General features: G+C 40.7%; 1 protein-coding gene across 16 annotated transcripts in view; it reads left to right on the top strand.

Moving 5' to 3' along the window:
* Positions 1-27,899, top strand: part of ST7 (suppression of tumorigenicity 7) — a 288,286-nt gene that overhangs the window by 246,833 nt on the left and 13,554 nt on the right. For all 16 annotated transcript variants that reach the window (XM_064374161.1, XM_012456975.2, XM_012456973.2 and 13 more), the window contains 2 exons: positions 1,199-1,301; positions 20,438-20,588. In XM_064374161.1, the coding sequence (XP_064230231.1) occupies positions 1,199-1,301; positions 20,438-20,588 (254 nt within the window). The remainder of the gene's footprint in view (positions 1-1,198; positions 1,302-20,437; positions 20,589-27,899) is intronic.

Genomic DNA, 27,899 nt, shown 5'->3' with positions numbered 1-27,899 from the left:
GTGTGTGAGACAGTAGATACTAAAACACCTGCTTGGGACTTAACACAGAATGCCATCATTCTATTTGTTTTTTGCACATTCCTCTCCTTTCAGCAGTCCACGACTGGGTAGTGTCATACACACGTAAAATGTGGCAGAGGGGATGGTCATCTCTCATCCTTTCCCTCATCAACTCCAAATTAGCCACCCCCCGACCCAGGATCTGTTAACTTTGAGTTGCCATCTCAATGGGATGTTTGCCTATTTTATTCAGGCAGGTGACTATGGCATATAGAATTTTCATAAGCTTCCAAGGATGCCTGTCAGGTGAAAAGAGCATAGATGGCTTAACTGCTTTTGAGTTCGTAAACTCTTACACGTCCCTGGTACAATCCCTCTGTGGCATTGAAAGCAGAGGACAGGAAAACAGCTTCTGCTGTGTCAGACAGGTTTGCTGTTAAGTGTGTGTGCACTTCAAGATCGAAGTAATTTTCTTTCATTCTTTTTTATCCTGTAGATCGCCAGTACCTACTGCAACATCTTTTCTCCCTACACAGCGACTCCAGCTTGGGAGGGCAGGGCCAGGGTTGTCACAGCTTCCCCTGTGGTGTCTGCCTGCCAAGCACAGCTCTGGAGTTAGCCCTGGGTGTGAGGTGAGAAAGAGATTGCATGGTCTGGTTTTTTTCATTCACTCGGGCAGGTGTCTCGCCCGCAGTTTGGGCATGCACACGCCCCCTGCCGGAATGGCCCCAAGCAGACTCACCTGCTGCTGAAGCTGCAACGATTTAACTTCCATTGCAGCACTGACATTGGGTGGGAGACCTCCTTTCAAATCCTCCCCAGTTATGTTTTTAACCAAGTACGCGCTTCTGTAACCTAGTTTTCTCTTTTTCCTACACTATCTGCCCTTGTCAGTCCTACCTCTTCCCCTGACCTGAACAGGTACCTCGTAGAAGATTTAGATTAGCTATTTAGACAGAGACTTGACAGCTGAATTTAACTCTTGCCATGATTAGAATGCAAGCACGCTTTCTGCTTCTGCTGGGGTTTTTGCTGGCCTCGGTCTGAGGGGTCACTCAGAGGTTCCATGCAGTAGAAATTTGGAGAGCTCATGCCATTGGCTCGCTGTGGTTTTATGGGCCCTTGATATGTAGATGCTTTCAGGTTGATGCCCAAGCAGTGGTCCCAACTCGATGGTTTTTGTCTTTCTACTTTTCAGATTCTCTCCTGAGGCTGCATCTCGGCGGGGGCTGAGCACAGCAGAGATGAATGCAGTAGAGACCATTCATAGAGCTGTGGAATTCAATCCTCATGTGCCAAAAGTGAGTCTGTGGAATCCCCACAGGAACTCGTTATGATAGCAGAGAAAGCATTCATTGACCATGGTGTCATATCTCAAGTACACTGGTTATAAAAAAATGAATTGCAACCAACAAATGTTGAGGCCCTGTATAGTATATGGGCATTTGCCTCATTTTAAGCAAAAGCTACACTCAAGAGGCTTTGGGGCAGATTCCAGACTTCACATAATAAGGGTAAATTGATAGACCTTGCTGAGGCAGGCCAGGAAGTCTGAGATTGGCAAAAAGTAGTAGATGTCCCAGGAGTGTCGACACATTTGTTAAGAATTTCACACCAGTTATGGTCTTACATAGACCAAGCTCAGGAAATAAATGTTGTTGTGAATAAAACTGGTAAAAAAAAAAAAATAACAACTAATGTGGCATTCCATGTCTCTATAAATAAATGATAGTTAATCAGTATTGGCAAGAAAATAATAGAGAAAACCTCAAAATATAAAGAAGTATTTTGCTTTGCGAGTACTGTTTTAATAAGTATATGTAGTAGAAAATATTTTTCTTGATTATTAACCACATGGTTGAACAATTTATAAATACCCAATATTTCCCATTTTTTTTTCTGAAATTAATTTCAGGGGAGTCAGATCAGAGCAAAGGATATTTCTGTAATCTTTTATTCAGGAGATGAATGTGTATTTATTATTTACCTATATTTAACTACCTGCTCTATGATAGGCATGAAGCCAAGAGGCACTTTCACTCTCGCTATTAAGTACATTTTGACCGCTAAGAAACTTACTGTAATTTACCTCAGGTATGACAAGCCATAACTTTCTTGGCAAAATGTCTGATGAATACTAACTGGTGAAAAATGACGAAGGAGGCTGTTTTACTTGTGTTATAGTATGATAGTAAAAGGGTCTGGGGGTATGAGTGAGAGAGAGGGTGATGATTTATGGAGTTAACTACTTTATTTTGTTGCTATCCAGAGTGACAGAGATAAGTGATCTAATATCATACCTGGGATTTTACTCAAGTCTAGGTCATTTTTTTTTTCACTTAGCAGGAAACTAAGTGCCACATTTGCATAAAGATGTATTGATTCATTAGTTCTAATGGGTAATGACCAACATAGTATTTGTAGATTTATATATTGTACATATGGTGCTATAAATATATCTTGTTATATAATATTTTCACCTAAGATAAAAACATTTAAATTTTAGTCAAAGTTTAAAATTTAAAACTAATCATGAAAAGATTATCCTGAATTATGGTAAACTGAGGTCATCTGTTAATACTTACTGAATGCCATTCTCTACAGAGCTATTCAGTAAGCATAAATAAGTCTCTTTTAGAGTAGTATTGAGCAATAACTCATGGATTCTGAGGCAAAAGCTTGTGTTCCACTTCTGGCTCTGTCATTTATCAGCCATTGGACATTGAGCTTAGCATCTCTCAGCTCAAAGTTGTCCCTCATCTTTGAATGAAGATAAAAATATAAGCCCTGCCTATTTCTGTGGTAAAGATCAAGTGAGATTATATATTTGAAGTTCTTTGAACACACCTGAGCACCACTTATTTGTAAATTATTAAACTTTTTGATATTTGACTTGTTGGCAGCTCCTCGTATCTGGGAACCAAATCTTTTATTGTGATCCTAACTAGAGCCTTGCAATCCTGGGGCACAAGACAGAAAGTCACTACAGTACTTGTTGGTTAGATATTTTGATGGTAGTAGTCATTTAATGCTATAAAACTGGTCTGAAATGGTTACTTGGGCCTCTAGAAGAATATTAAAAGCCCTAAGAAACACTTTAAAGCTGCCATGGAAGAATTTGACACAGTTAACTAGGATTCCACCTGCAAAATAGTATTCTTCTAAAAGTGGAAACATTTCAAATATTTGATTGCACTCTACTTTCTAATCATGAAACTGAGAGAAGGTAAAGTACCTGCTTTGTTGGTTATTGTGCTGAGGGAGAGATGTGTTTCCAGATGGGGAATGGGTCTTGGGATTCACTGGCCCCATCTGTCAAGAATTAGCCACAAACCTCTAATATACAGTATGCAGTGTGCTCTAAACATCTTTTACAAGTGTGTGCTGTTTATTGGGCCGCTTGCTAATACTTTCACAAATACACACACATGCACACACAATTGGTGCCTTGGAGGCAGAGAATAATAGCCTTAGTTCTGATAAGACATCAGTAAAGGATATAAACTTGTGGACTCTTGGCATAACAAGGGCCTTAAAGATCATCTAGGTCACCTTTCCATCCTAACCTTGACACTCTCCTTATAATGATACTGTGATAATCATTTTTATTATTGGTTTCTTTTGAATGTTATGTGCCAAGCACAGTGCTAACTGGAGTACATAAACCCCTCTCACTTATTTTTCATAATGACTATATGAGGTGTATTACGTTATTATCCCTATTACATAGATGAGGGTACTGAAGACTTGGAGAGGTTAAATAATCTGCTCATGGTCATACAGCAAATAAATGACAGAGCCTGAAGCAATTCTGGGTTATCTGCTCTTAAATGTTGCCCCCTACTGCGTCTCACATCACACCAGGGAACAGACCAGCTTAGGCTTGGACCCGTCAAATGCTGGCAGGCACATTGCTTCCCAAGGCATTCAATCCTTTAAGGACAATTCAGGTTTCCTCAAGATATCTTAAATGATACAACTTCCATGACTTCTTTTTCTCTATCACAGGAAGTTGTCGGTGGCCCACCACAGGAATTTTCAGTATCTACATGCTGTATTATGTAATTACCATCTTCTCTGAGGGAGGAAAAAAAAAAACCAAATATAATAACTGAGAACTGCCTTCCATACATTTCCAGCTTTGCTTCATCTGGTATCCCATTAAGCAAAGATACATAGGTAATATTTCACCATCCAATGATAAATACTAGTCATTTACCTTAGGAGGGTTACTCTTAGGAACTCTCTTTGCCTGCAGACATGAGGAGTAGGGAGGAAGGTTGCTCCTTATCACATCACAGGACTGGGAGATAAATTAGAACAATAAGAAACCCCTTGTCTCTGTTCTGACCAAGAGCCCCTTAAGTGGTCACTTAGATGCAAAACACTAGAATTTCTGAAGTATTAGATTGCAGCAAACTAGTAAAGAGGAAGCAGACACAGGCTCATCATTACCAACAGAACTGTCACTCCCTCTTGAGAAACTGTAGCTGTGTCACCAGCTCCCATAGGAAAAGGCATAAATTCCTTGGGAGATTCTTCAGTACCCTTCGTAATCTGACCCAACTTGTTTTTCTTTTTTTCCACCTGCAACCGTTCGTTCATCATTCCAGAAACATTCTCTTCCCTTTCCTTCTTCACTTCCTCTGAGGAAACCCTGTTCCTCCTTCACCACCATCACTACCATTAAGAGTCATCAGGAAGCTTGTTCTTCCTCGTCAGAATTAGTCTTTCTCCTCCGTGGTCTCTCACTATAATGCATTGATTATGTACTTGCTGTTTATGATGCTGTACTTGATGTTAATGATGCTGGTGATTTTCAGCAACTGAGAACAAAACTCAAGAAGACGAAGAAATCTCGAATCCATTAGAGGATGTTTTCTGTTTAATGGGATTAAAATAGCTTTGCATTTAAACAAATTTTCATTCATGTAATGCTGAACAGACAAAGGACTGTCTTCATCCCGGTTCTATACCTTCATCTTTGTATTGCTATAGTTTACTGGATTTGGGGCCTTCTTTCTGCAGATATGCTCCTCTGCTCAGCCTGCTCTTCCTCAGCAGTCTGGAGATTTACATTGGGGTGGGGGTGAGGGGAGGCATTTCTATCAGTGACCCATCAACTACACAGATCTGACTTAACCAGAGCTTATGTGCTGTTAGTATGCTGCAGCCACACCACAAGCCTTTCACTGCAAGAAGACACATTTTTGTTTTGGAAGATGTTACATTAACTCCTTCAGGGCACCAAAGTTAAACTTTCATTTTCTGACAAGTTTTTGAAAGGTGGGCTAAATTATTTTTTGTTATGGGCAGTATCAGATATGTCTTTTGCTCTATAGTGGTATAAAAACAATTTACTCATATTTCAGACTCTAGCCTTTTTGTCCTAAGCATTTTAAATACTATTATAAAAAAAATAGCATAGGGCTCTTAACATGGACTTTATGGTTGGGTATTGGGGTATATTTGTTTCTGAGGGAAGATTAACAGATGCTCAGAATTCTTTAACCTTAAAAAGGTTATCCTCCAACTTAAGTTCAAGTATTTTATCCATGTGCCTTCAGACTCTTTTAAGACAGTTTCTATAACTGGGTACTTCTTTTTTATGGGTGTGAGGTAAAAAACATGTAACCTGAGTTCTACCCTCTTAACAAATTTTTAGGTGTACAGTACAATCTTGTTAACTGTATTAGTCCATTCACATGCTACTAATAAAGACATACCCAAGACTAGGTAATTTATAAAGATAATTGACTCATAGTTCAGCATGACTGGGGAGGCCTCAGAAAACTTACATTCATGGCAGAAGGGAAAGTAAACACATCCTTTTTCACATGATGGCAGGAAGTAGAAGAATAAGCAAAAGGGGGAAAGCCCCTTATAAAACCGTCATATTTTGTGAAAACTCACTATCATGAGAACAGCATGGAGATAACTGCTCCCATGATTCAGTTGCCTCCCACCAGGTCTCTCCCACAACACATGGGAAGAGATCTGAGTGGGAACACAGCCAAACCATATCATTAACTGTATTCTCATTTCTGTACAGTAGATCTCTGGAACTTTTTCATCTTGCATAGTTGCAACTCGATTCCTATTGAATAGCAACTCCTCGTTTTGCCCTCTCCCCAGCCCCTGGCAAGCACCATTGTACTCTGCTTCTATGAATTTGACTATAGATACCTCATATCAGTAGAATCATGTATTATTTGTCTTTCTGTGACTGGCTTATTTTATTTAGCATAATGTCCTCAAGGTTCATCTATGTTATAGCTAGTATATGACAGAATTTTCTTCTTTTTAAAGACTGAAAATTATTCCATTGTATGTATATGCCACATTGTCTTTATCCGTTCATCTGTCCATGGACATTTAGGTTATTTTCATCTCTTGGCTATTGTGAATAATGCTGCAGTGAAAATAGTAGTACAAACATCTCTTCAAGGTCCTGCTTTCACTTCTTTTGAATGAATACTCAGAAGTAGGAATGACTGGATCATATGGTGGTGATTCTATTTCTTATTGTTTGAGAATCTTCCAAACTATTTTCCCTAGGAGCTGAGCCATTTTACATTCCCACCAACAGTGCACAAGAGTTCCAGTTTTCCACAAACTTGCCAACACTTGTTATTTTCTTGATTGTGGCCATCCCAACACATGTCAGATAAAATTTTTTTGTGGTGTTGATTTGCATTTCTCTGCTGATTAGTGATGTTGAGCATCTTTTCATATACCAGTTGGTTGTATGTCTTCTTTGGAGAAATGTCTATGAGTCTTTTGCCCATTTTTAAATCAGATCGTTGGACTTTTTCTTTTCTTTTTTTTTTTTTGCTATTGAGTTGTAGGAGTTCCTTATATGTTTTCAATAATAACCCCTTATTAGGTATATGATTTGCAGATATTGTCTCTATTCCACAGGTTACCTTTTCACTCTGTTGATTGTTTTATTTGCTACCCAGAAGCATTTCAGTTTGATATAATCCCACTTGTCTATTTTTGCTTTTGTCGCTTGTGCTTTTGGTGTCATATCTAAGAAATCATTGCTAAAACTAATGTCGTGAAGTTTTTCCCTCTTCTACTTTCTTCTAGAAGTTTTATAGTTTCAGGTTTTACATTTAAATTTTTGATGCATTTTGAGTTGATTTTTGTGTATGGTGTAAGATAACAGTCCAATTTCATTTTTTTACATTTTGTTGAAGATAATTATCTACTTCTTCCCTCTCCCCCACCCCATGACCCAAGGCAGGGTGGTACTCTGTCACCTAGGCTGGCATGCAGTGACATAGTCATCGCTCATTATAACATCAAGCTCCAGGGTTCAAGGGATCCTCCAGCCTCAGCCTCTAGAGTAGCTGGGACTGTAGGTATGTGCCCCCATGCTCAGCCAGCTTTTTAAAATTTTTAGTAGAGACAAGGTCTCTGTTGCCTCAAGCAGTCCTTCTATCTCATTCCCCCAAAGTGCGGGATTGTAGGTGTGAGGGACTGCACACAGCCTAATCTACTTCTTGAGTCCTCTGTAGTTGATATCAAGTTGACACGACCGGTCAACTTCTGTAATGAACCTTTTGGGGCAAGAAGATTTTTTAGTCAGGATTATTTCCTTAGGGTAGATTTAAAGAATGGGAATTACTAAGTCATGTGTAGAAGCACTTAAGGTTCTTGATGTTGCCAGACTACTTGCCAAAAGAGATTATAGCAGTTTAAATCAGCAGACAACTCCTTCTTCACCATTTTATCATATCCTCACTGTCATTGAGCAGTTTGTTTAAAAAAGAAGGGGAACAGCAATAAATTTTTATGAACCTATTAAGTACAAATGGAATTTTGTTCCTTTAGTCTGCATTTCCTTGTCACTACTAGTATGGGAGAACATTGTTAGCCATTTGTATTTATTCTTTGCTGAAATATCATGCAAAATATATTAATTATAACAACAGCAATGAATAGTGACCTAGAGATAAAGAGAGCTATGAAGTATTATTTAAAGGGTTCATCATGCCTGTAATTCCAGCATTTTGGGAGGCTGAGCTAGGAGCATTGCTTGAGTCTAGGAGTTTGAGACCAGCTTGGACAATATAGTGAGACCCCATCTCTACAAACAAAAAATTAGCTGGATGTCGTGGCATGTGCCTATTTTCCCAGCTACTCAGGAGGCTGAGCCCAAAAGGTCAAGACTGTAGTGAGCCATGATTGTGCTACTGCACTCACAGCCTGGTTGAAAGAAGGAGACTTTGGCTCTAAAAAAGAGAAAAAGCCCAAAAGTGTTCAGAACAATGACTCCCGTTACTTCCTGTCCACAGGACTGGAGTAAAGTATGGGAGGAGGGAGTTAATTAACTTCCTGCCCATTCTTGTTTTGATACAATGAGGCTAAACATAATGGCTTCACAGAACTGATGACAAGTAAATGAAATTACTTCGTGGAATTCATTCAGCACCTGCTCAATACTTGTTGGCCCCTTTATTATCTCTTCCTTTTCACTTCCTGTTCTATTTCTGTGCTTGCAGGCTAGGGGTGGAAATAGAGGCTGCCTAGAAACATGCATTAACAGGTGCTTCTTGGGCCACTCTAGCCTGAAGAAGGACAACCAGAGAGTATAACAGTGGCACCTCAGTGCCTTTGGCCTTGAGGACCCTTAGGGTCCCTTTAGGCCTCCAGATTTGAGGGGAGGCTCTAGCATGTTCTGGCTACAGCTGCTGTCTTCAGGGATTCTGCAGCTTGTAGCTGCTTGGTAAGTTCTTTGCTTGTGGCTGATTGTTACCCATTTCCGACCTGTGTCTTAAATTCTTGTTCTGAGCCTGGTACTATCCCTGCTCCCTGCCAACCCACTCCCATCAGGTCTTCCACCCCAACACTTCACATCATGTCTGGTAAGAAACTTGCCCCTTCCTCTCCCTGGTGCGCCTGCCTCCTCAGGTGCAACAGGCCTGAAAACCTGTCCTAGGCATGCATGAGGTTGCCTCATAAAGCGTCATTGTGTCTTCTTGATTACAGAGGCAGCAGTGTCCCAGCTCTTAGGGAGACTGAGGCTACCCCTGTCTTCCCATTATATAACTCATATTTCCCTGTCTGAGTAACCAGATTGTGGGACTACCTTAACAGTCTGTAATACACACATACATATACTGAACCCATCATCATTGGCTCCCCCAGCAAAATGTTCCCAGATTCTATTAAGTTTTGGCTCCTTCTGAAGCTTTTCTTCTTCAGCCCATAAAAAGCAAGCAGCTATTTGTTTCATTCCCAGGAGTTTTGCTACCAATTGGAGTTGGGCTGTTGGAATGATCTCCACTGCCTACCACCAGGCAAAGGGGAACGGTGTGAGTGGAAGAGAGAGGTGTCAGGGAAATCTCCCTTAGTGTGGGCTGTGTGGTCAGGGGTCCCAGGTGCCCACAGTCATAGAGGAGGTAGGGGCCCACTTGAAAATCACCAGATGCTTTGTTCAGACCAGGCTTGAGAGGTTTGGAGTCTCCCAGCTTAGATTACTTATATCTCCTTCCTCCCTGCCCCTGCATCCTCTGGCTTGGTGCCTATTCTTATTATCAGAGTTAGTAAGGCTCTCATGCCCTCAGAACAAGGATTTCTTCCATTTCTTCCCTCGACTGAAGCCACACACCTTGCTAGGTCTCCTGTCAACCACAGCATATTTGAACTACTTTTACTTAAGCAGGATCACTGTGCTCTAATAGACTAACCAGGACATCCCCCGCAACTTCGTCCTGGAGGGGCTAACCTTCCTGCTGCTGTCCTCGAGCTTCTCTAGTTTCCAAAGGTGTACAATTCTGAACCAGAGTCCTCTTTTCCCTCCCAGCAGCACATTCAGCTAGTACTTATTGAATACCAATTATGTGCCAGCCACTGGGACGCTGGTCAGAACATGATGCGTACTCTCAAGAAGTGCCCAGTCACTGAGAAGACAGACCGGGCTGTGCCCCTGTGAGGCAGACAGAGTGCTGCTGGGCCCCCAGGAGCAAGGCAGCCGGCTCAGTCAGAATTGGGGCAGATAACCCGGGTGCTCTGTAACTTCTAGAAGCCAGATCCTGTATTTTGCAGTTATAAACATTCTCCAAGTGTGCAGTGGTAGGGGAGTGGCCTGGCTGTATACAGAATGCCCAAACCTCCCACTCAACTCTGAAAACCTTGGACGTGGTAGTCCCCAGAATTGAGCCCTAGCAGATAGGAAAGCCTGACCTGGTCAATATCACCAAGGAGGGCTTCCCAAGTCATGGGTCCTCTTCACCACCACACACAGGCCTCCACTGGCCAGCTTGTGCTTAGACCATCTAGTGTTTACTTCTACAAAAACAAACGATTTTAATTTTTTTAAAAGCAGTAAGCATTTTTACTCTCTTAACTCAGTCTTACATGAAATCTTAATAAATAAGCAAGTAAATGCAGGACTGCTCTGGTTGAAACTGGGATGAGAAGTCTGGTAGCCCAGCAGCCCCAAGGCCCCTTTGCATACAGTTCAGAAAATAACAGATGTCTGTGACCCATCACCACCAGAAAGTCCCAAGCTTTTGAGGTCCCATCCATAGAGCAAGAGGCCTCACCCCCACTCTGAGCAGTGGGGAGGGGGCTGCCGAGCCAGTATCACCATCTCGTTAGCATATCCGAGTACTGTAGGCAGCCCTGCTAAGGGGAAAAAAGTCGAGAAAATTCACCAGCACCAATAGGGGATAGCTTTCATCTTAATCTTGCCTCAAATCCCAGAACCAGTAAACTGCCTGCTGTCTTCTTCACTGCGCCCGCCCAAGGGGTAGCGGAGGGCACAACAGGCAGTCCCTGAAGGCACCGAAGGGAGGAGGCTGCCACACTCCCAACACTCATTTCAGCAGCGGGCAGACTGGGCTTGACAGAATGTGGAGGTGAGGACCTAGCCTAATAGATATTTAGCTTTCAAATTATAAGTCTAGGAGTGTGGGAAGTTGTGAGAAAATAGAGAGGAAAGAATGAAGAATGTTATGACAGAAATGCATTCCCATTAAAAATGTACTTTTTTTTTTTTTTTTTAAAGAAAGCTCATCTAATGTTAATCTAGAAACTCTAATTTCATGGGGATTTCAAGACGCTTGTGGGAGAAAACATCGTGGTAATTGTATATGCTAATGGAGTACCTACAGGACATTGTTATAGTGATGGAAATTCTATTTTATGCAAACACTGAAGCAATCCTCCCTTATATCTTGGCAAAGTTGATTGACAGAGTATAAAATTGCTTTTTAATCCAATTTAGGAAACAAAATGTGTAGTGGGTTTTAGCATTTTAAAATGCTTGAAGCGTGGAAGCAGAAATTCAAAATACCCTGGCAGACCGTCTATGATATTGTATATCAACAGCACATTTCAGAAATATTATTTCAATATAAGTTTCTATGAATTGTGTCATATTTTGTTCCAAATCTTTTTTGGATTAGAGTAAGGAGAACGTATTGTGGAAATATGACCCAGAGGAAAATGAACAGAAACCAGTTTTTAGCCACATTTCTCAGGATTAGTAAGTTTGTAAGTCTCTTCAACAAAACACACTGCAGCTGCTTTCCCTAAGACTATCTCCATACAGGCCACCCCCACCAGACTCGTCACCTCTACCAAGGTCACTCTTATTAAGGCCGCTGCCACCTAGGCCACTAGATCTGTTGGCCTCTTCTCAAATCTCCTCCTGTTTCATCTCTCCTCAGCATTTGGTCCCACTGATGGACTGCTTTTTATGTATTTCTTTTTTTTTTTTTTGACAGGGTCTTGCTCTGTCACCCAGGCTAGAGTGCAGTGGTGCTATCATGGCTCACTGCAGCCTCAACCTCCCAAGCTCAAGCAGTCCTCCCACCTCAGCCTCCACAGTACCTGGGACCACAGGTGCATACCACCACACTTGACTAATTTTTGAATTTTTTGTAGAGACAGTTTTGCCATGTTGCCTAGGCTGGTCTTGAACTCCTGGGCTGAAGAGATTTTCCTGCCTGGCCCTCCCAAAGTGCTGGGATTACAGGTGTGAGCCACTGCCCCCAGCCTGCTTCTTGTCCTGAGGCCATCCTGACTCCATGACGCCTTCTCTCTGTGCCCCTCCTGCATGTCAGCACTCTCCTCCTACTTCTTTCCTGTCCTGCCACGCATTCATGTTTTCCAGGGAGCTCCATTCACTGCCCTCTCCCTCCTTGCTCGAAGCTGTCTTGGGAGATCTGGGGTGCTCCTACTGCACAGCTTCCACCTCTGACCCAGAACACCCAAATTTGTGTCTCCAGCTTCTCTCCTAAGCTCCAGACCTGCAGACCCAGCTGCCTTCAGGCCATTTCTCCAGGAATGTTCTGCAGGTTCTTCGAACTGTTTTTGTTACCTTCCCCTGCTAAGCTTCTTTCTCCTCTGGTGTCTTCACCCTAGCTAAGGAGCTCACATTATTAGTTTCCTATGCTAAAAAATTGTCACCTTTGGTTCCTCCCCTCACTCTCACATTTAGTCAGGCACCAAGTCCTGGAGAAGCTCCTCCTCCACCCCCCAATTTGTCCCCGTCACCTGGACTCTAACAGGAGCTTTTTAAGACTTTACTAATTTCCATCTCTTTCCTGTCTGTTGATCCTACACCTGATTCAACCATTTCTCTCAAAATTGCAAACTGCACAACTCACTTCCCAATTGCCTATGGCAGTGGTTTCCAGACTGTCCTCTTAGGAGAGCCAGGAGGGTTCTCCACACCTCTCTTGGGTCCCTCCCTCAGATTTCCCCACAGCTTTGTTTTTCATCAGTTTCACAGATTCTCAGTGTGTTTTTTTCCTCTTTGTACAAATTACAGTTATCCCACAGTATCTGCAGGGGGTTGGTTCCAGGACCCCTCACATATACCAAAATCTGCGCATACTCAAATCTCCCAGTCAGCCCTGCAGAACCCAACAGAACCTGTGTTATGCAAAAAGTCAGCTCTCTCTATATGTAGGTTTCCCATCCCATGAATACTGTATTTTCAATCCATGTTGAGTTGAAAAAAATTTTGTATAAATTGGTCCTGTGCAGTTCAAACCCATATTGTCAAAGAGCCAACTGTATTCTGTGTCTAAACGTTTGAAAGCCACAGTAACTGAAGTTCAGGGCACCCTCTAGAGCACGTCATGAAGGCCTTTTACAGCCTACTTTTTCTACTCAACTCCCTTGGAGAGTGGCCTGAGTTCAAAGGCAGGTTCTGCCACGTGCAACTGTGCAACCCTGAACAAGTTGCTTCCTAAAGCCTTCATTTTCCCATCTGTGAAACAGGAATAATAATATTAGCTCTGCTGCAGAGTTGGTGTTATGGAGTTACTGAGATAATGCTTGGCACATGTGTTAGTGCGTAATCAGTGTTGGCAATTACCATCATGTTAGTACTCAGGCCCCACCAGTTTAGAAACACATCATGCCCTTTGATGCCGTGGTTTGCTTTTTGGTAGGCTTTGATGCTTTTGGTTTACTTTGCCCTTTAATGCTGGTTTGGAATCCCCCTTCCTCATTTTTTTCAGTATAAACTCTAATTAGTAAGATTGATATTTTCATTTTTCTGTGAAGCCTTCTCAGACACAGTGCTCTCCATTCGCTTCCTCAGTGCTAAGTTTATACATATTACTAAGGTACTTACCGTGTTGAATTTTATTACTTCTCCATACACTCTCTTTTTCTCTCCCTCCCTCCCACTGTCTCTCTCTCCATCCTCTATTCCTACAAAGACCGTGGATCATCAAGGTGGAAACCTGACCTGATTCATGTCCATGCCCTTGAGGTAAATTATGGTTGCATCCATATTTGTGTCCTTGGAATACACAAAGGGTTCTTCCATAACCATGTCCTTGGATAGGCTGTGGGTGCTCCCATATCTATATTCTTGGGATACACTGTGTGCCTTCGCATATTTTTTGAATGAAGCAAAGTAACCAATGAATAGAAAGTGAACCAGGAAGACGCAAGTACCTTGTGATGAGAACCCCTGAGTGGTACTGAAATCACCAGGTTTAATTTGACAATTCAGCTTTGCTTTATGCTTGCCTCTGTATTGGTTGGTTAATGACCCTTGGTAGCCAGGTCTCTTCAACAGATCTGCTACTACAATAAAAGTGCTCAAGTATTTTACCTAAAAACAAACTCAGTTATCTGTGGGACATGTACACACACAAAACACAAATTACCTCTACAGTAATATAAACACTTAATTTTTTTTGGTAGAAAAGTATCTACTATTCAATGCACACTTATGTGCCAGCACTATGTGAATGAATGCTTTACGTATATTACAAAAATCTTCAAAAGTTAAAACCAGCAAGATGTGTTTTTACTATTCCAGTTTTGCAGATGAGTAAATGAGGTTCAAAGAAGTTAAATAACATGTCTAGGGTCTCATAGCTAAAGAGTAGAGCCAGGATTCCAGTAAGTGATTCACAGTGGCAGATGGTAGATGAGAGGAGGTAAGGCGGGGAATCCTGGTGATGTATACCTTCTTCTCCATCACCATGTGATCTTAGTGAGCTGGGGCTACTTGCTGTGTTTTTTGTCCTGTGCTTGCTTTGTGTCTTACTGAGTCCAGGGAGTAAGCAACATTGAAACTCAGACTCTGTGGTGTCTCTCCCAAATAACACTAGCTTTATTCTCAGAATTCTTTATTGTTGTTTTAAAAACATTTTTTCTGGTCTTAGTCCATTTTATCAGAGCCAGTTGCACCAAAGCATTGTGGGCATGAAAAAAAATTGCTATCTCCAATTATATTTTGTTTGTGTGGGTTTTGTTTTCTTTTGTGTGTGTGTGTTTGATGCAAGTCTAGAAAATAGATTTGTATTACATATATACATACACACATATTTAGAGAGAGAAAAATAAAAATACTTACTACAAGTCAGGCATGGTGGCATGTGCCTATAGTCCCAGTGACTTGGGAGGCTGAGGCAGGAAGATCGCTTGAGCTTAGGAGTTCAAGGCTGCAGTGAGCTATGACTGCACCACTGTACTTCAGCCTGGACAACAGAGCAAGACCCTATCCTTAAGAAAATGCTTATTATAGAAAACTTATCACAGAAAGAGTACAAAAGAAGTTAATCTCCCATTAAAATCAAATATTTAACCACCGTGAACACTAAACCTGTGACTTTCCAATGGTTTTTAATGCTTACATATACATTTTTGTCAAAATAATAATAATCTGCTATGTAAATGGTTAGGGTACATTGATTTTTTTTTTCCATTTAGCAATGTATCATGAACATTTCCCTGTGCTAAATTCTTTCACTACCTGGTTTTGGGGAGCAACTTAATAGGCATCTTTAACTATGATATAAGTTAATTTACCTGTTTGTTTCTTTGTTTGTTTTTGAGATGGAATTTTGCTCTTGTCACCCAGGCTGGAGTGCAACCTCCGCCTCCTGGGTTCAAGCAATTCTCCCGCCTCAGCCTCCCGAGTAGCTGGGATTACAGGTGTATACCACCACGCCTGACTAATTTTTGTATTTTTAGTAGAGATGGGTTTTCATCATGTTGATCATGTTGATCAGGCTAGTCTCAAACTCCAGACCTCATGATCTGCCCGCCTCGGCCTCCCAAAGTGCTGGGATTACAGGCATGAGCCACCACGCCTGGCCACCTATTTTTTTTCTACATTTTGTTTATTCCCATACTTTTGCAAATGATTTTCGTAGAACTTATGCTATTGTTGGTATTGAAAATCCCAAAAAAGAGGTGTATGAGTTAATTCTTTGACATTAACATTTATGTGAATGATAGCTGTGCGATCATTTTCATTCAAATGATTATAGAATTTTAAGATTGTAGCAAAAGGGGTGTTAGCAGCCACTCAGGGTAGCCTCTAGTAAGCCACATCTCTTCAGCAGCTTCCCTGACAGGTGAGCCAATTTCTGCTCGGAGACCTCCATGAGTAGGTGCTGCTCACACCCAAAAATCACAGCCCTCTGTTCCTCTTCATATGCCCTGACTTTAGATGCTCCTGCAGTGGACGTAAGGAGCTAGATGCTGACACAAATAGATTTTGAAAAGTTGCTTCCGAAATTTTTAGAATCACTGCACTGCAAGATCAGACTGATTCGAGAATCTGGGAAGGAAGTTAGAGGCAGGATGGCGGGCAAGATAGCACAGAATGCTGGCTGAGCTAATAGAAACCGAGTCATTATTATAGATGGATAAAGCTTGTTCTCTGATTTGCAAGCTACAGTTATTCTAATTGATTTCTGCATACTTGTGGATAGGGATCTGCCCTCTTCCATTTATTTTTCTTTTGACAAGTAAGACATGAAATGTTGTTCCATGCTTTTCTAATTTAAATGTTGCACATGTTGAGAACTGATCTTGCCAGCCATTTTAAGCCTGGCCAAAAACATAACACATTGTTGTTACTAGTCTTCATCATTTGATTAGGGCCAACATTTTGTTTAGAATTATAAAGAAGTATAAATCTCTTTTATAGTCATAGCTGATTTCTGCCATAAGAGAGAGAAGATGAGAAGGCAGAGTTGTTTCCTTGATGTGTTGCTTTGGTTAGCCTCATGAGGCTGATTAGGCCAGGGATGTTCACTTTGAGAGACTTCTTGGGAAATAAGATTTCAATTTAATTTAACTTAAAAAAAAAATTACCTTGATGTGCAAGGCTCTGTAGGAGGTGTGGGAGGAGAAATTAAGATGCGGATGACAAGGTTCATGCTCTTGAGGGTCTAATGATTCAGCAGAGATGCAAGATACATGATAACTAATATAAGGTGGCATGTGAATAGTATGCATACACAAAGATTAGAGAGAGCTTAGAGGAGAAATAGCATTACCTCACGGCCTACGTTTGGGGCTGCGGATGTTGTCCTTGAGGCCATATGCATCCCGTTGAGCCTGCAGGCTGAGTAAGCCATCTGTCTCTCAGACATGTACGACTATTTTTCAAAGGTATTATATGTAGATGCCCTGGTAGCCAACAATGCTTTTAAATGAATTTTTGTTTTATTACATTTATTATAGATTTTTGTCATATTGTATATTTTTGGTCAGTGGCTACTACCCTGATGACTCCTATCATGGGCACCTTTGAAATTTTTTCATGTTAAAAATTGGTCCAGTTATCCAAAGATGACAAACTGTTGCCTACAGCAGTCAATGCTGTCCAAAAGACCTTTCTGTGATCATGGAAATATTCCCTGCATTGTCCAATACTAGCCACATGCAGCACCTGAGCACTTTTGAAATATGGCTACTGAGATGGAAGAACTGAATTTTTAATTTTGTTTGGTTTTAATTAATTTAAATATAAATAGTCACATGTGGTAGAAGCTGTCATATTGAACAGGGATAGCACAGATCTATAGTGTCCCTTTGTTCCGAATTTTCTGAACTCTTCCTCTCCCCTGCCAGGTTGCCTTGCCCTGCCTCCTGCTACTTTGTTTGCTTGTTTGTTTATTTTTTGAGACGGAATCTTACTCTGTCGCCCAGGCTGGAGTGCCGTGGCACAATCTTGGCTCACCTCTACCTCTGCCTCCCAGGTTCAAGCAGTTCTCTGTCTCAGCCTCTTGAGCAGCTGGGATTACAGGCACCTGCCAGCATGCCCGGCTAATTTTTGTATTTTTAGTAGAGACAGGGTTTCACCATCTTGGCCAGGCTGGTCTTGAACTCCTGAGCTTGCGATCCACCTGCCTCCACTTTCCAAAGTACTGGGATTACAGGTATGAGCCACTGTGCCTGACCTTGCTAGTTTATTTGATACCCACAAATATGGGTGACTACCAGGCCCACTTCTTGGATGCCCCTATTCCTGAAGTTTCTTTAGGTTAAGAGAAGAGTTCTTTCATAGATGCTTAATGAAATGTAAAAGCCTTTTCTAATCATAGAAACGAAAAGAATGGTAGTTTATACTTTTCTTTTAGCCACCATCTGATTGTCAAGGGCTTTAAGGAGATTTCTGTATACCTGGGACACATGAGTTATTTGTTTTCATAGTTTATTTGTTTTAAATTTTATATAGCATGATCCTTTTTTTAAAATTGACTGTTTGAGCCAGGCGCAGTGGCTCACACCTATAATCCCAGCACTTTGGGAGGCCGAGGTGGGCAGATCACCTGAGGTCAGGAGTTCGAGACCAACTTGACCAACATGGAGAAACCCTGTCTCTACTAAAAATGCAAAAATTAGCCAGGCATGGTAGTGCGTACCTGTAATCCCAACCACTCGGGAGGATGAGGCAGGAGAATCACTTGAACCCGGGAGGCGGAGGTTGCAATGAGCTGAGATTGCACCATCGCACTCCAGCCTGGGCAACAAGAGTGAAAGTTCGTCTCAAAAAAAAAAATTCACTGTTTGACAGATGTGGTGGCTATAAATAATTAGAAAGTCAGATCAAAATCTTATTCCAGGGCTCTTATTAGGCCAGAAATTTCCCTTCTCCTTTGTTTTTCTGATGATGATTATTATGGATAACCAAATGCTCTTCGTTCTCCAACTTACTGTGAAACAATTAATACAGTTCATAATACTTTACAAGTTATTTATTTTTCTCATGACTCATAGCCTTGGGGTCTTTTAAGACTATCATTGGCAGGAGCAATGTACATTTTAATGGTTCCTATTAAGGTAACAAAACCACAAGAGAATAGCCAGGTAACTCCGAACATAAAATCCACCATAATACAAATAATATAAATATAACTTTATATTATGGCTATCACATCATATAACATAACTATTTATATTAAGGCTGATATTCATTATAAACGTAGTGCTAATTGGATTGCTAGATAATTCTCTATTGTTATTCTTCCAAAAAGATTTTTGTCTTGCACTGTTTTAAAAGAAGACAGTGCAAGACAAAAAGGAGGAAAGCGGTAGGAAGAAAGCAGTAGTTCATAGAATCCAAGAAGGCAGATGGCCAGAAAGTCCTTTTAGAACTCATGCTTGAGGACTTCCACCAAAATAACAAACACCTCTCCATGGACCAGCCTGGAAAGGGATCCCGGGTCTTTCTGTCGAGTGAGGTTTCTATCCGACCTCCTCGCAAGTGTGATGACCGTATCACTGTTCCTCCTGCTACTCTCTGGGTGTCTTTCACTTCCCTACTCTTCCTGCTTTGAGGCCAGAGGCTTGGAGGTTTCTTCAAAAATCAGAACCAGAGAGAGGAAAGTTCCAGTTACTGAGCCAAGATGCCTGAATGTGTTCTCCTGGCTGCTGTTGGGCCATAAACCTCAACACCAAGTGTGCCAATGGGAGAGAAAGTTTAAGGGTAACTGGGTAATGCCCAAAGGGTACAAATCCTTAGCTAGATGCAGGGAAACATTGGTAGTTGTGCAATAGTCTCCATTCTCTATACCAGGACTCTTCTACCTTTCACTGTGTTTCATAAATTTCCATGGACAGAAAAATACATAGGCAATTATTTCTGATACTAAAATTTTTGAACACCTTTTTTAGTACTTACTCTTGCTGTCCATATCTCTCTGTAGTCTACTAGTCTCCATTTTAAAGGAGATTGCATGGGCTGCTGTTATGTTTGTCTTTGGTGGTGGTGGTGGTGGTGGTGGTGGTGGTGGTGGGGTGTGTGTGTGTGTGTGTATTTGTGTGTGTGTGTGTGTGTGTGTGTGTGTGTGTTTCAGGGATGGATCAAGGAGGGGAGGTAATAAGGTAATGGCAGAATGCCAGCCAGAAAAGAAAGGTTAACATTTGCAATTATAAAATAACCTTCTAAAATTGCTCCCTTTCTATCCTATAGTAAAACAAAAGAATAAAAATGGAAACGTAGTCTTTTCTCAGCCCCCAGGAAGTATGTGCATTCTTGCCCTGTACTCCTACCTGCTTTGCAGAAGATAGCAATGAAGAAGTTAAGATGAAACGCCCGCCCCAACCCCCTACGAGTCTTTGGGAAAGGATCTAAAACAGTATTACACTTTGGGGTCTGTAATGCTCTCCTCCCTTGGGTCTTCCTATGCTCTGACTGCCACCCTTCCTCCCTGTAGCACCTGAGTAACTGTGGGTAGCTCTTTTTATAGGACAAGATTCTTTTCCTTGACAGATGTGTATAGAAAAAAATCATGGGCAGTGCTACTCAATCTCACATCTTTCTGGTGCACTTGGTTTAGCCACATAACTTCTTAACCTTCATGTGTCCATTTTATATGGTTTCATTCTGCTTCCAAAATTATATCAAATTATCATGTCTTCTTCATTTTCCTTTATGCTGTTTGAGTTTTATGTATTTCTTTGATTAGAGTGTCTTAGCCTGAAAACCTCGGATCTTCCCTATAGGAAACTAGTACAAGGCTAATCATCTGTCAGCAAACTTTGTATTGCTGGATGTTTTAGTAATTGCCTTCAAATGTAGTAACGAGGTTGCAGGTTTAATGAAATGCTTATAAATGGTGGCTTTAGGGAAATCAACTGCTCTATTTTCAATACTAAATTCCAGCTTACTATGTATTAACACAACTGTGTTCTGCCTTTTTTATTTCAGTACCTACTAGAAATGAAAAGTTTAATCCTACCCCCAGAACACATCCTGAAGAGAGGAGACAGTGAAGCAATAGCATATGCATTCTTTCATCTTGCACACTGGAAGAGGGTGGAAGGGGCTTTGAATCTTTTGCATTGTACATGGGAAGGCAGTAAGTAATTTTCTTTTTTTTGAAACATTTTTAAAAGCATGAAAAGGTGCTAAAATGTTTTTGCACTGAGTGTTTATGATGAATGATGAAGATATACATATATATTACTCTTGTGTTCTATGATGGCCCATCTAAGACAGTTAGTGACCTAGGTTCTCCCATCCACCAGTGGTGGTGGGTATTCCTGTGGTAAGGCTGTTTCCACAGCTCAGAAAGGTAAATTTATTTTATAGATGGGGTGAACCCAGATGTTCTTCAGAGGGGCACTCTGCTACCCTGAAAACCTATTTGTAAACTTGTAGAGCCCTACGGCATCATGGTAATCTTTGGCATGGGGTTAGGCTTCGTGCTGGACACTGATGACCACTTCTTGATGGCCTTTCTAGGAGGATTGGCTAAGAGCCATAGTTATCCTCCACTGGAGCCAGACTGGCCACACCCAAAGGCGTGGCAGCTATGCTTCAAACCAAGGACAATGGCCATGGAACCCTAGTGTTTGCTAAGAGGTGTAGCATTCATGTATTAATGGATAAATGCTGGGTAGATGAATGTAGGAATAAATAAATCTGTGGGCATGTTCTCCATAGATATTATTATTCAGTGTAAGGAGAAGAGGCTGTAATGGTGGGTGAGATATGCTCCTTGCCTTGGAGAAGTGTGTCATCTACATGGGAAGAGGAACCAGCAGCATGTGGAAACTGCCTATTGATTTTTCAGAAGGGAGAGGTCTGTGGGGTGGAGTGATCATGGATAACATTATGAGTCAGATGAGATTTGAACCAAGCCTTGAACAAGTAGGACAGTATTATAAGTTTATTATAAGCTAGGATTGTATGAAGAAATGATAAGTGGTGGGGCTGTTTGAGAGAATGTAAATTAAGGAAAAAAGCTCAAGACTATGAATTACTGGACAACATGTGCATTGACACTCTACTAGCATTAATGTTAGCAAAACAAGTACAATGTGAAGCATAGGGGTTTTTTTTTCACCCATGGGAAACTAAAACAATAAATATTAGAATCTTCTGACAGTTTTTTCCTAACTCACCCTCACTCTGATCAGCCTCACAAATAAGTGTCTTTTTAATCCTTTCGCTCTGTTTATCTTTGCGGCTTCCATTTTCATTTTGATAATCTGCTCCTCCCTTTTCCTGCCCTTCCCTAACCCAGCAGAAATCTAAGTTGGTGCAGGAAGGGAGGTTGGGGGAGCAAAATAGGATTGTGTAAAAATAAGCTAGAGATGGAACTCAAAGTTGATTGAAAATTTTTGTTTAGTTTTGAAAATATTTCTTTTTTTTTTTTGAGACAGAGTTTCACTCGTTACCCAGGCTGGAGTGCAATGGCGCGATCTCGGCTCACCGCAGCCTCCGCCTCCTGGGTTCAGGCAATTCTCCTGCCTCAGCCTCCTGACTAGCTGGGATCACAGGCACGCGCCACCATGCTCAGCTAATTTTTTGTATTAGTAGAGACGGGGTTTCACCATGTTGACCAGGATGGTCTCGATCTCTTGACCTCGTGATCCACCCGCCTCGGCCTCCCAAAGTGCTGGGATTACAGGCTTGAGCCACCGCGCCCAGCCGAAAATATTTCTTTAACAAATTAATTGTGGGTCTGCTTCTATAGATTACTGTTATAACTTAAAGGATGATTTGATCGGTGCTTCCGCCCTTCCTCAGTAAGTGCAATAGCATACTTCAGGTGGCCTGGTGGCACCAGCAACTGTATTTAAATGGGTTAAAACACACCACACTCCACGCAGTGTGTGTGAGCATGGTCATAATCCCTTCTGGCTTGTGCTTCCTGTTGTATGTAAGCTGTTCTATCAGAAGGAACAAAATAAATTTTTATTTAAGCATGAGAAAGAGACAGAAAAGCCCAGCAGGACTGAACGTGAGAGGCCTTACCTAGTGTCAGTTGTGGAGAAATTAAATGGACAAGTTGGCTTACCAAATATCTGTAGATTGGCATCTTGGAAACAATAATAGAAGCTCATGCATTGCGTCTGATAGAAAGAAAGTTACCTGTCCTGTAGAAAGTACCAAAAAAGGGGTGGGACAAAGGGTGATGAAGACATGGTGTCACCACAGAAAAATGGCATCACCATAGAAAAAATAAAAATCTACGAAGAATAACTGGAAACTCTCTTTGGAAATTAGTTAGTTATCCATGTAGTCAAATAACAATGGGGAGATGCTCTAATCAACTGGAAGGATAATGAGATTGAGAGAAACATGAAGTGAAACAGGGAGTTGCAAAACCAACCAGCATAGTTGTATGGGGATTAAATTTTCTCGAATTAAATTGGCAGAATGCTTTATTAGGATAAAAAGAGGGGGTGGGTTTTCAGATATAACACAGTATGGCCAGGTACCTATAAGAAAGGAAAATTCTGCAGTTGATCCTTACAGATAAGCAGGAACCACTCTGGAGAAGTGTTGGTGAAAATCAGGTAACTGTGATCCCAGCCAAAGTCACTTACACTGCCATTCAGTTTTCACATGGAGCCATAACATTCAATTTTAGAAAAGAGGACTGTGGAAGTGCTTACTATATGCTAAATGCTTGAGAATGCCATGAACCTTGAAGAGTGTTTGTATAACTGGGTAACTTACAGAGGGCTTGCATTTACATCATTCACTCTCCCTGATAATGTTCTGAGTTAGGCTAGACAGAGGTGGCCGTCTCAGTTTTTCAAGAGAGGAAAAAGGTTCATTGAAATCAGTGCCCTTTTGACACCACAGCCACTATTGGGGATCCAGGATATAAAACCAAGTTCACTTTTCCTTCACTGCACTGTACAGATTAAGAATACAAGGATCAGTCATCTCTGAAACATTTGTTTGGAAGCCTGCAAGAGAAATTTACATCACTATTTACAGGGTTAGAGTGTATTTATTATACCTGATCTCTCTGTAATGTTTAGAAAGTTACCAATCCTATACAAAATTATATTTTGTTGTTTAATATTTACTTAAACATTTTAAATATTGAATGACACCAATTTTATAAAATAAATAACAGGTATGTATAAATAAATGAAAGACACTGGAAGTAAATAAGCCTGTATTAAGTGATTGCCACTCAATTGTGGATTTTAAATAATTTCTTTTTTCTTCATATTTGTGTTGTTAAATTTTCGACAAGCATAAATATGTATATGTACATATATACTTATATACACATATATTTAAAAAATAGTATCTCATTACGGATGTTTTTGGTCTTTTTTAAAATAAACAAAGCTGTAAACAACATGCAATTTAGAAGAAAGAATTACCTCTCCAAACCAAGACAATCTTATCCAATCTTTTGACATGGCTTCTGGATCTGTGTTCATTCTAAGTTAAAGGGAGGTTCAGCCCTCTGGATTTTCCATCAAATGACTTGGATTAGAATTCTGACTCAGCTACTTACAGTAGCATTTATTTTACTAATTTTTAAAAACTGTGAAGCACTGATTATATTGAATGCCATACCCCACCCACCCCAGATTGCTGATTTCAGGGCAGTTGCCGCAGCTCCCTCTCAGGTCCACTGGCCAAGCGTGGGCAGCCTGTGCCAGAGCAAAGGAGGCTGCACTTCCGCCAGCACACCACTTGGTGGTGCCTTTTGATATCTCCAGCCTTATAGTTTAGGTTTTCTCCTTTGAATCATTTTTATCTTCATTCTGAAATTTAAGACCATTCCCCAACTTTCTTCCAACTTCCCTTTTTCATTAGAAAGAAAATTCAGGGAAGAAGGTAATAGTACTTAATTATCCTGGGTTCCATTAAAATGATTGTTAGTACATTTATTTTTGGAAATTTAAAACAAATTCTTAGTATCTGTCAAAAGTGTTGGGGGTAGGGATGGAGGTGTTTTTGTTTTGCTTTTTAATGAATTTGTTATGTTAGAACATTAGTCATCCTTAATTAGTGGAATTAAGTAAGTTTTCCACCAATCAAGCTGAAAAAAAGAAAACCTCCCATTTTTGATAAAGCCCCAAAGTCCAGCTGATGCATGGCAGAGATTGTTTGGGTTTGAAACATATGGTGGTTTAAAAAAAAAAAAAAAAAAAAAAGAATTCTCAACCACAAATACATCAGCATTTCAAAGGTTTCCAAAATGTTTGATTCATCACCGGTCCCAGCCCCTGAAATTACACAATATATTCCTCAAAGTCAAGATAATTAAGAAAGGGCAAGAGTTTTAATTTACAAGATTTTATAATATGTTTCTAGTTCATTACACAACTGCCATGCCACCTTATCTGAATTATATTTATTTTGAACACTGTCAGTTCTGGCTATCCTCAGATATATGCACCACTGGAAGTATGAGTTGAATATAAAAAACATAGAATTGAAGGCTCTCATTCGAACTGGGTCTTCTTTACAAGGGTATTATGCCTTCTGGGACCCTATTTTTTTTTTTTCTTTTTTGCTGGGGCCATATTTTAAATGGCACATTGTCCACTTTACCTGTATTAATGCAGATGTGGTTTTATCCCTCCTATCTTTATCTTTTCAAGGCTCTGTTTTGGCTGTATTTATTTTAGAAAGCAGGGTTGCCTGCCGACCACAACTGTGAACTTTAACTTTCTAGTTCTATACATCAGGGGGCTAGTCTTCCATGGGGTAAATCACTTAGCCTTTCTTTGTTTCTGTTTTTTTTTTCAACTTGACCAAGTAAGACTCTTTATTTTCTTTTTAGAGATCCCCTGCCCCAAAGAATCCACTAAATAATGTATAAGATTTGAAGGTGGTGTTTTTTAGGAGAACTAAGGCAGAGTATTCCCTTTGAGAGGGGAAAATGACCCATTGTTGAAGCATAGGATGAGGTTCTGATTCTAATTTATTCTCTTTGAACCTAATGGCAAATGCTGTTCACTGTAAGATGTGGTTCTTAGGGCATTTCCTCAACCAAACCTTTCCTTCATAAGGCTGGCACCTTTTGAAATACTAAAGAGAAATTTCACCACCGTCCTCCATAGATCGAAGGCTAAATTTTGTAATTTGGGAGAAAGTAATGACTGGCTAAAGTCCCTGATCATAGCTAAGTTAGCCTAATAGCCAGACTCCAGATACCATATGATGCTTCCCCACCTACTGCCCAGGAGAACCAAGTTGCTCCTTTCTTTATTCAGTCTTGATGATAGGCTATCATATGGGTCCACCTGAGGTTTTAAAAGGAAAATTCTATCTCTTCTTGATTGTCCACTTATTCATTCATTACTTTATTCAACAAACATTTATTGAGTCCCTCCTTTGTGCCAGATGTTGTGTTGAGGATATCAGGATGAATAAGAATCTGAAATGCTTTGGGAGGAACATGAGAGAGAGAGAGAGAGAGAGAGAGAGAGAGAGAGAGAGTGTGTACACACATGTACAGTATATATTTTTTCTACTTGTCCAAGTAAGGCTCTTTATTTTCTTTTTAGAGATCTCCCACCCCAAAGAATCCACTAAATAATAGAAGATTTGAAGGTGGTGCTTTTTAGGGGAACTAAGGCAGAGTATTTCCTTTGAGAGGGGAATATCTACCCCACATCAAGTAGATAGATAGTAATGCTTGTATGCACACTATCTATCATAAAGGTAGGAATTGAGTTATTAGAGTGGTGAGGGTCACTAAGAAGTTAGTGAGTCTGCTGTAGAATTTTTCTTCAAAATCAGAGTAGAACATCATTTAATCCAACCAAGGGAAAGTGTTTTTCCCAAGGCCACATAATTAGGTAGTGAAAGCATGTGGATCCCAACGCAGCCTTTTGACTTTTGAATTTTCTTTATTGCTGCACCCAAATGCCTCACTAAAAACAGATGGCCTTCCTGGCCAGTTAACTACATTGAACTTAAAAGTGAGGATATAATATTGCAATTTGGTGATAATTTCCTGTTCTATCATTTGCATTTCTAATTATTAACAAATAAGCAGTATTTTTACTTATAAGCTAGAATATGGCCTGATAGAGAAAGTAGGAACTTTAGGTTTAATAGAGAGGGATATGGGGGAAAGAAACCCAACCTTTATTGAGCAGCCAGGCACTATATGTGGACGCCTTGACCTCTACTGTTACACTTAGTTCCTTTACCAGCCTTTTGAGGCCTGTGATATTCTCATTTTACAGACTAAGAGACAGGGACACAGATTAATGACCCATCCACAGTCATACACTAATGAGCCTAGGCAGGTCCTGCTCATCCTTTAGATGCTGCTTGGGCTGCTCTGCCATTATGTACACACAGCACCATGACTCCCTTGGAGGTGCTCATCACTGTGGAAACCTTTACTGTTACTTTTGTGATGATTGGATCCTGCTTCTGGCACTTGGGGAAGGGCAGAGGCAGTGTGTGCTGGGCTCACCTTTGTGCTCATCACATAAGAAGTCGCTCACCTTTTGACAAGCGACTGATTATAAGAGGTAGAGCTGGGATTCAAACTCAGTTCCCTCTATTGCAAATAATCTGTATAAAGTTCTCTAAGATACTCTTTGAAAAGGTATCATGGACTGTTAAAATATCTGCAGTTACATTCTAGCTTTGCCTATGTAGTAGGCAGAGTAAGAAGAGGTCATTTAGAAGTCATTGGGAAAATCAAGAATTAACTTGTTCACATATCCATCCTTTTGTCCATTCTTTGGTTCTGGTGATTTTTCTCCCCAGTGTCAATTGAGAATCTCTGATGGGAACGGCACTGATAGACTTGGCACCTAGAAAATGTGTCTGATCAGGGATAGAAGAAGTCAGCATCATGCCATAGACTTGATTGTGAAGGCATGATCTGTTCTTTCACTAATTCCCAGTTTCATTTTGACCCTTCAACAGATTCACAACCAAAATCAATGTAGGGGAGGGCATGGCACACAGAAGAAAGTGCAGAAATATCATTTATATACCATGTATTCACTCTGAGTGGCCTAGCTTTTTCGTTTTGTTTTTAACCCAATACATGTATCTTTTTAATTCATCTGAAATTTGTGCTTTCTCAAAGATTAGGCCTGTACTCATCCATAAAGTAGATCTGTTCAAATGATCTTTTTCTATTCTTATTGCTACCACCAAATCAGTGTGTTTTTAATACTTAGATTCGCAAAAGTTCTGGACATTTGGCAAAAGCACAAGGCTGTCATGGAGCAGTTGCGTGTCTTAGCAGCGAAAGGGACCAGGAGGTGGGAGGTGATGCTGGCAAGGCTTGTGCAGTGCCTCTCCCGGCCTCTCTCTGGACCTCTCCTGCTTATCTCACACCCGACTGGGCCCTGCTTTGCAGGGTGGGTTAAGGATAGAATTGCAAGCAGAAATTGTATTTGCTTTTGTTTAGTGAAGCCAAAAGCCT

This window comes from Aotus nancymaae, unplaced genomic scaffold, assembly GCF_030222135.1.
Source record: "Aotus nancymaae isolate 86718 unplaced genomic scaffold, 86718_ANA_hifiasm-v0.15.2.pri h1tg000002l, whole genome shotgun sequence".
NCBI classification, from domain to species: domain Eukaryota; kingdom Metazoa; phylum Chordata; class Mammalia; order Primates; family Aotidae; genus Aotus; species Aotus nancymaae.
The sequence above is the reverse complement of the archived record's forward strand: the minus strand, read 5'-3'. Positions and strand labels throughout refer to the sequence as shown.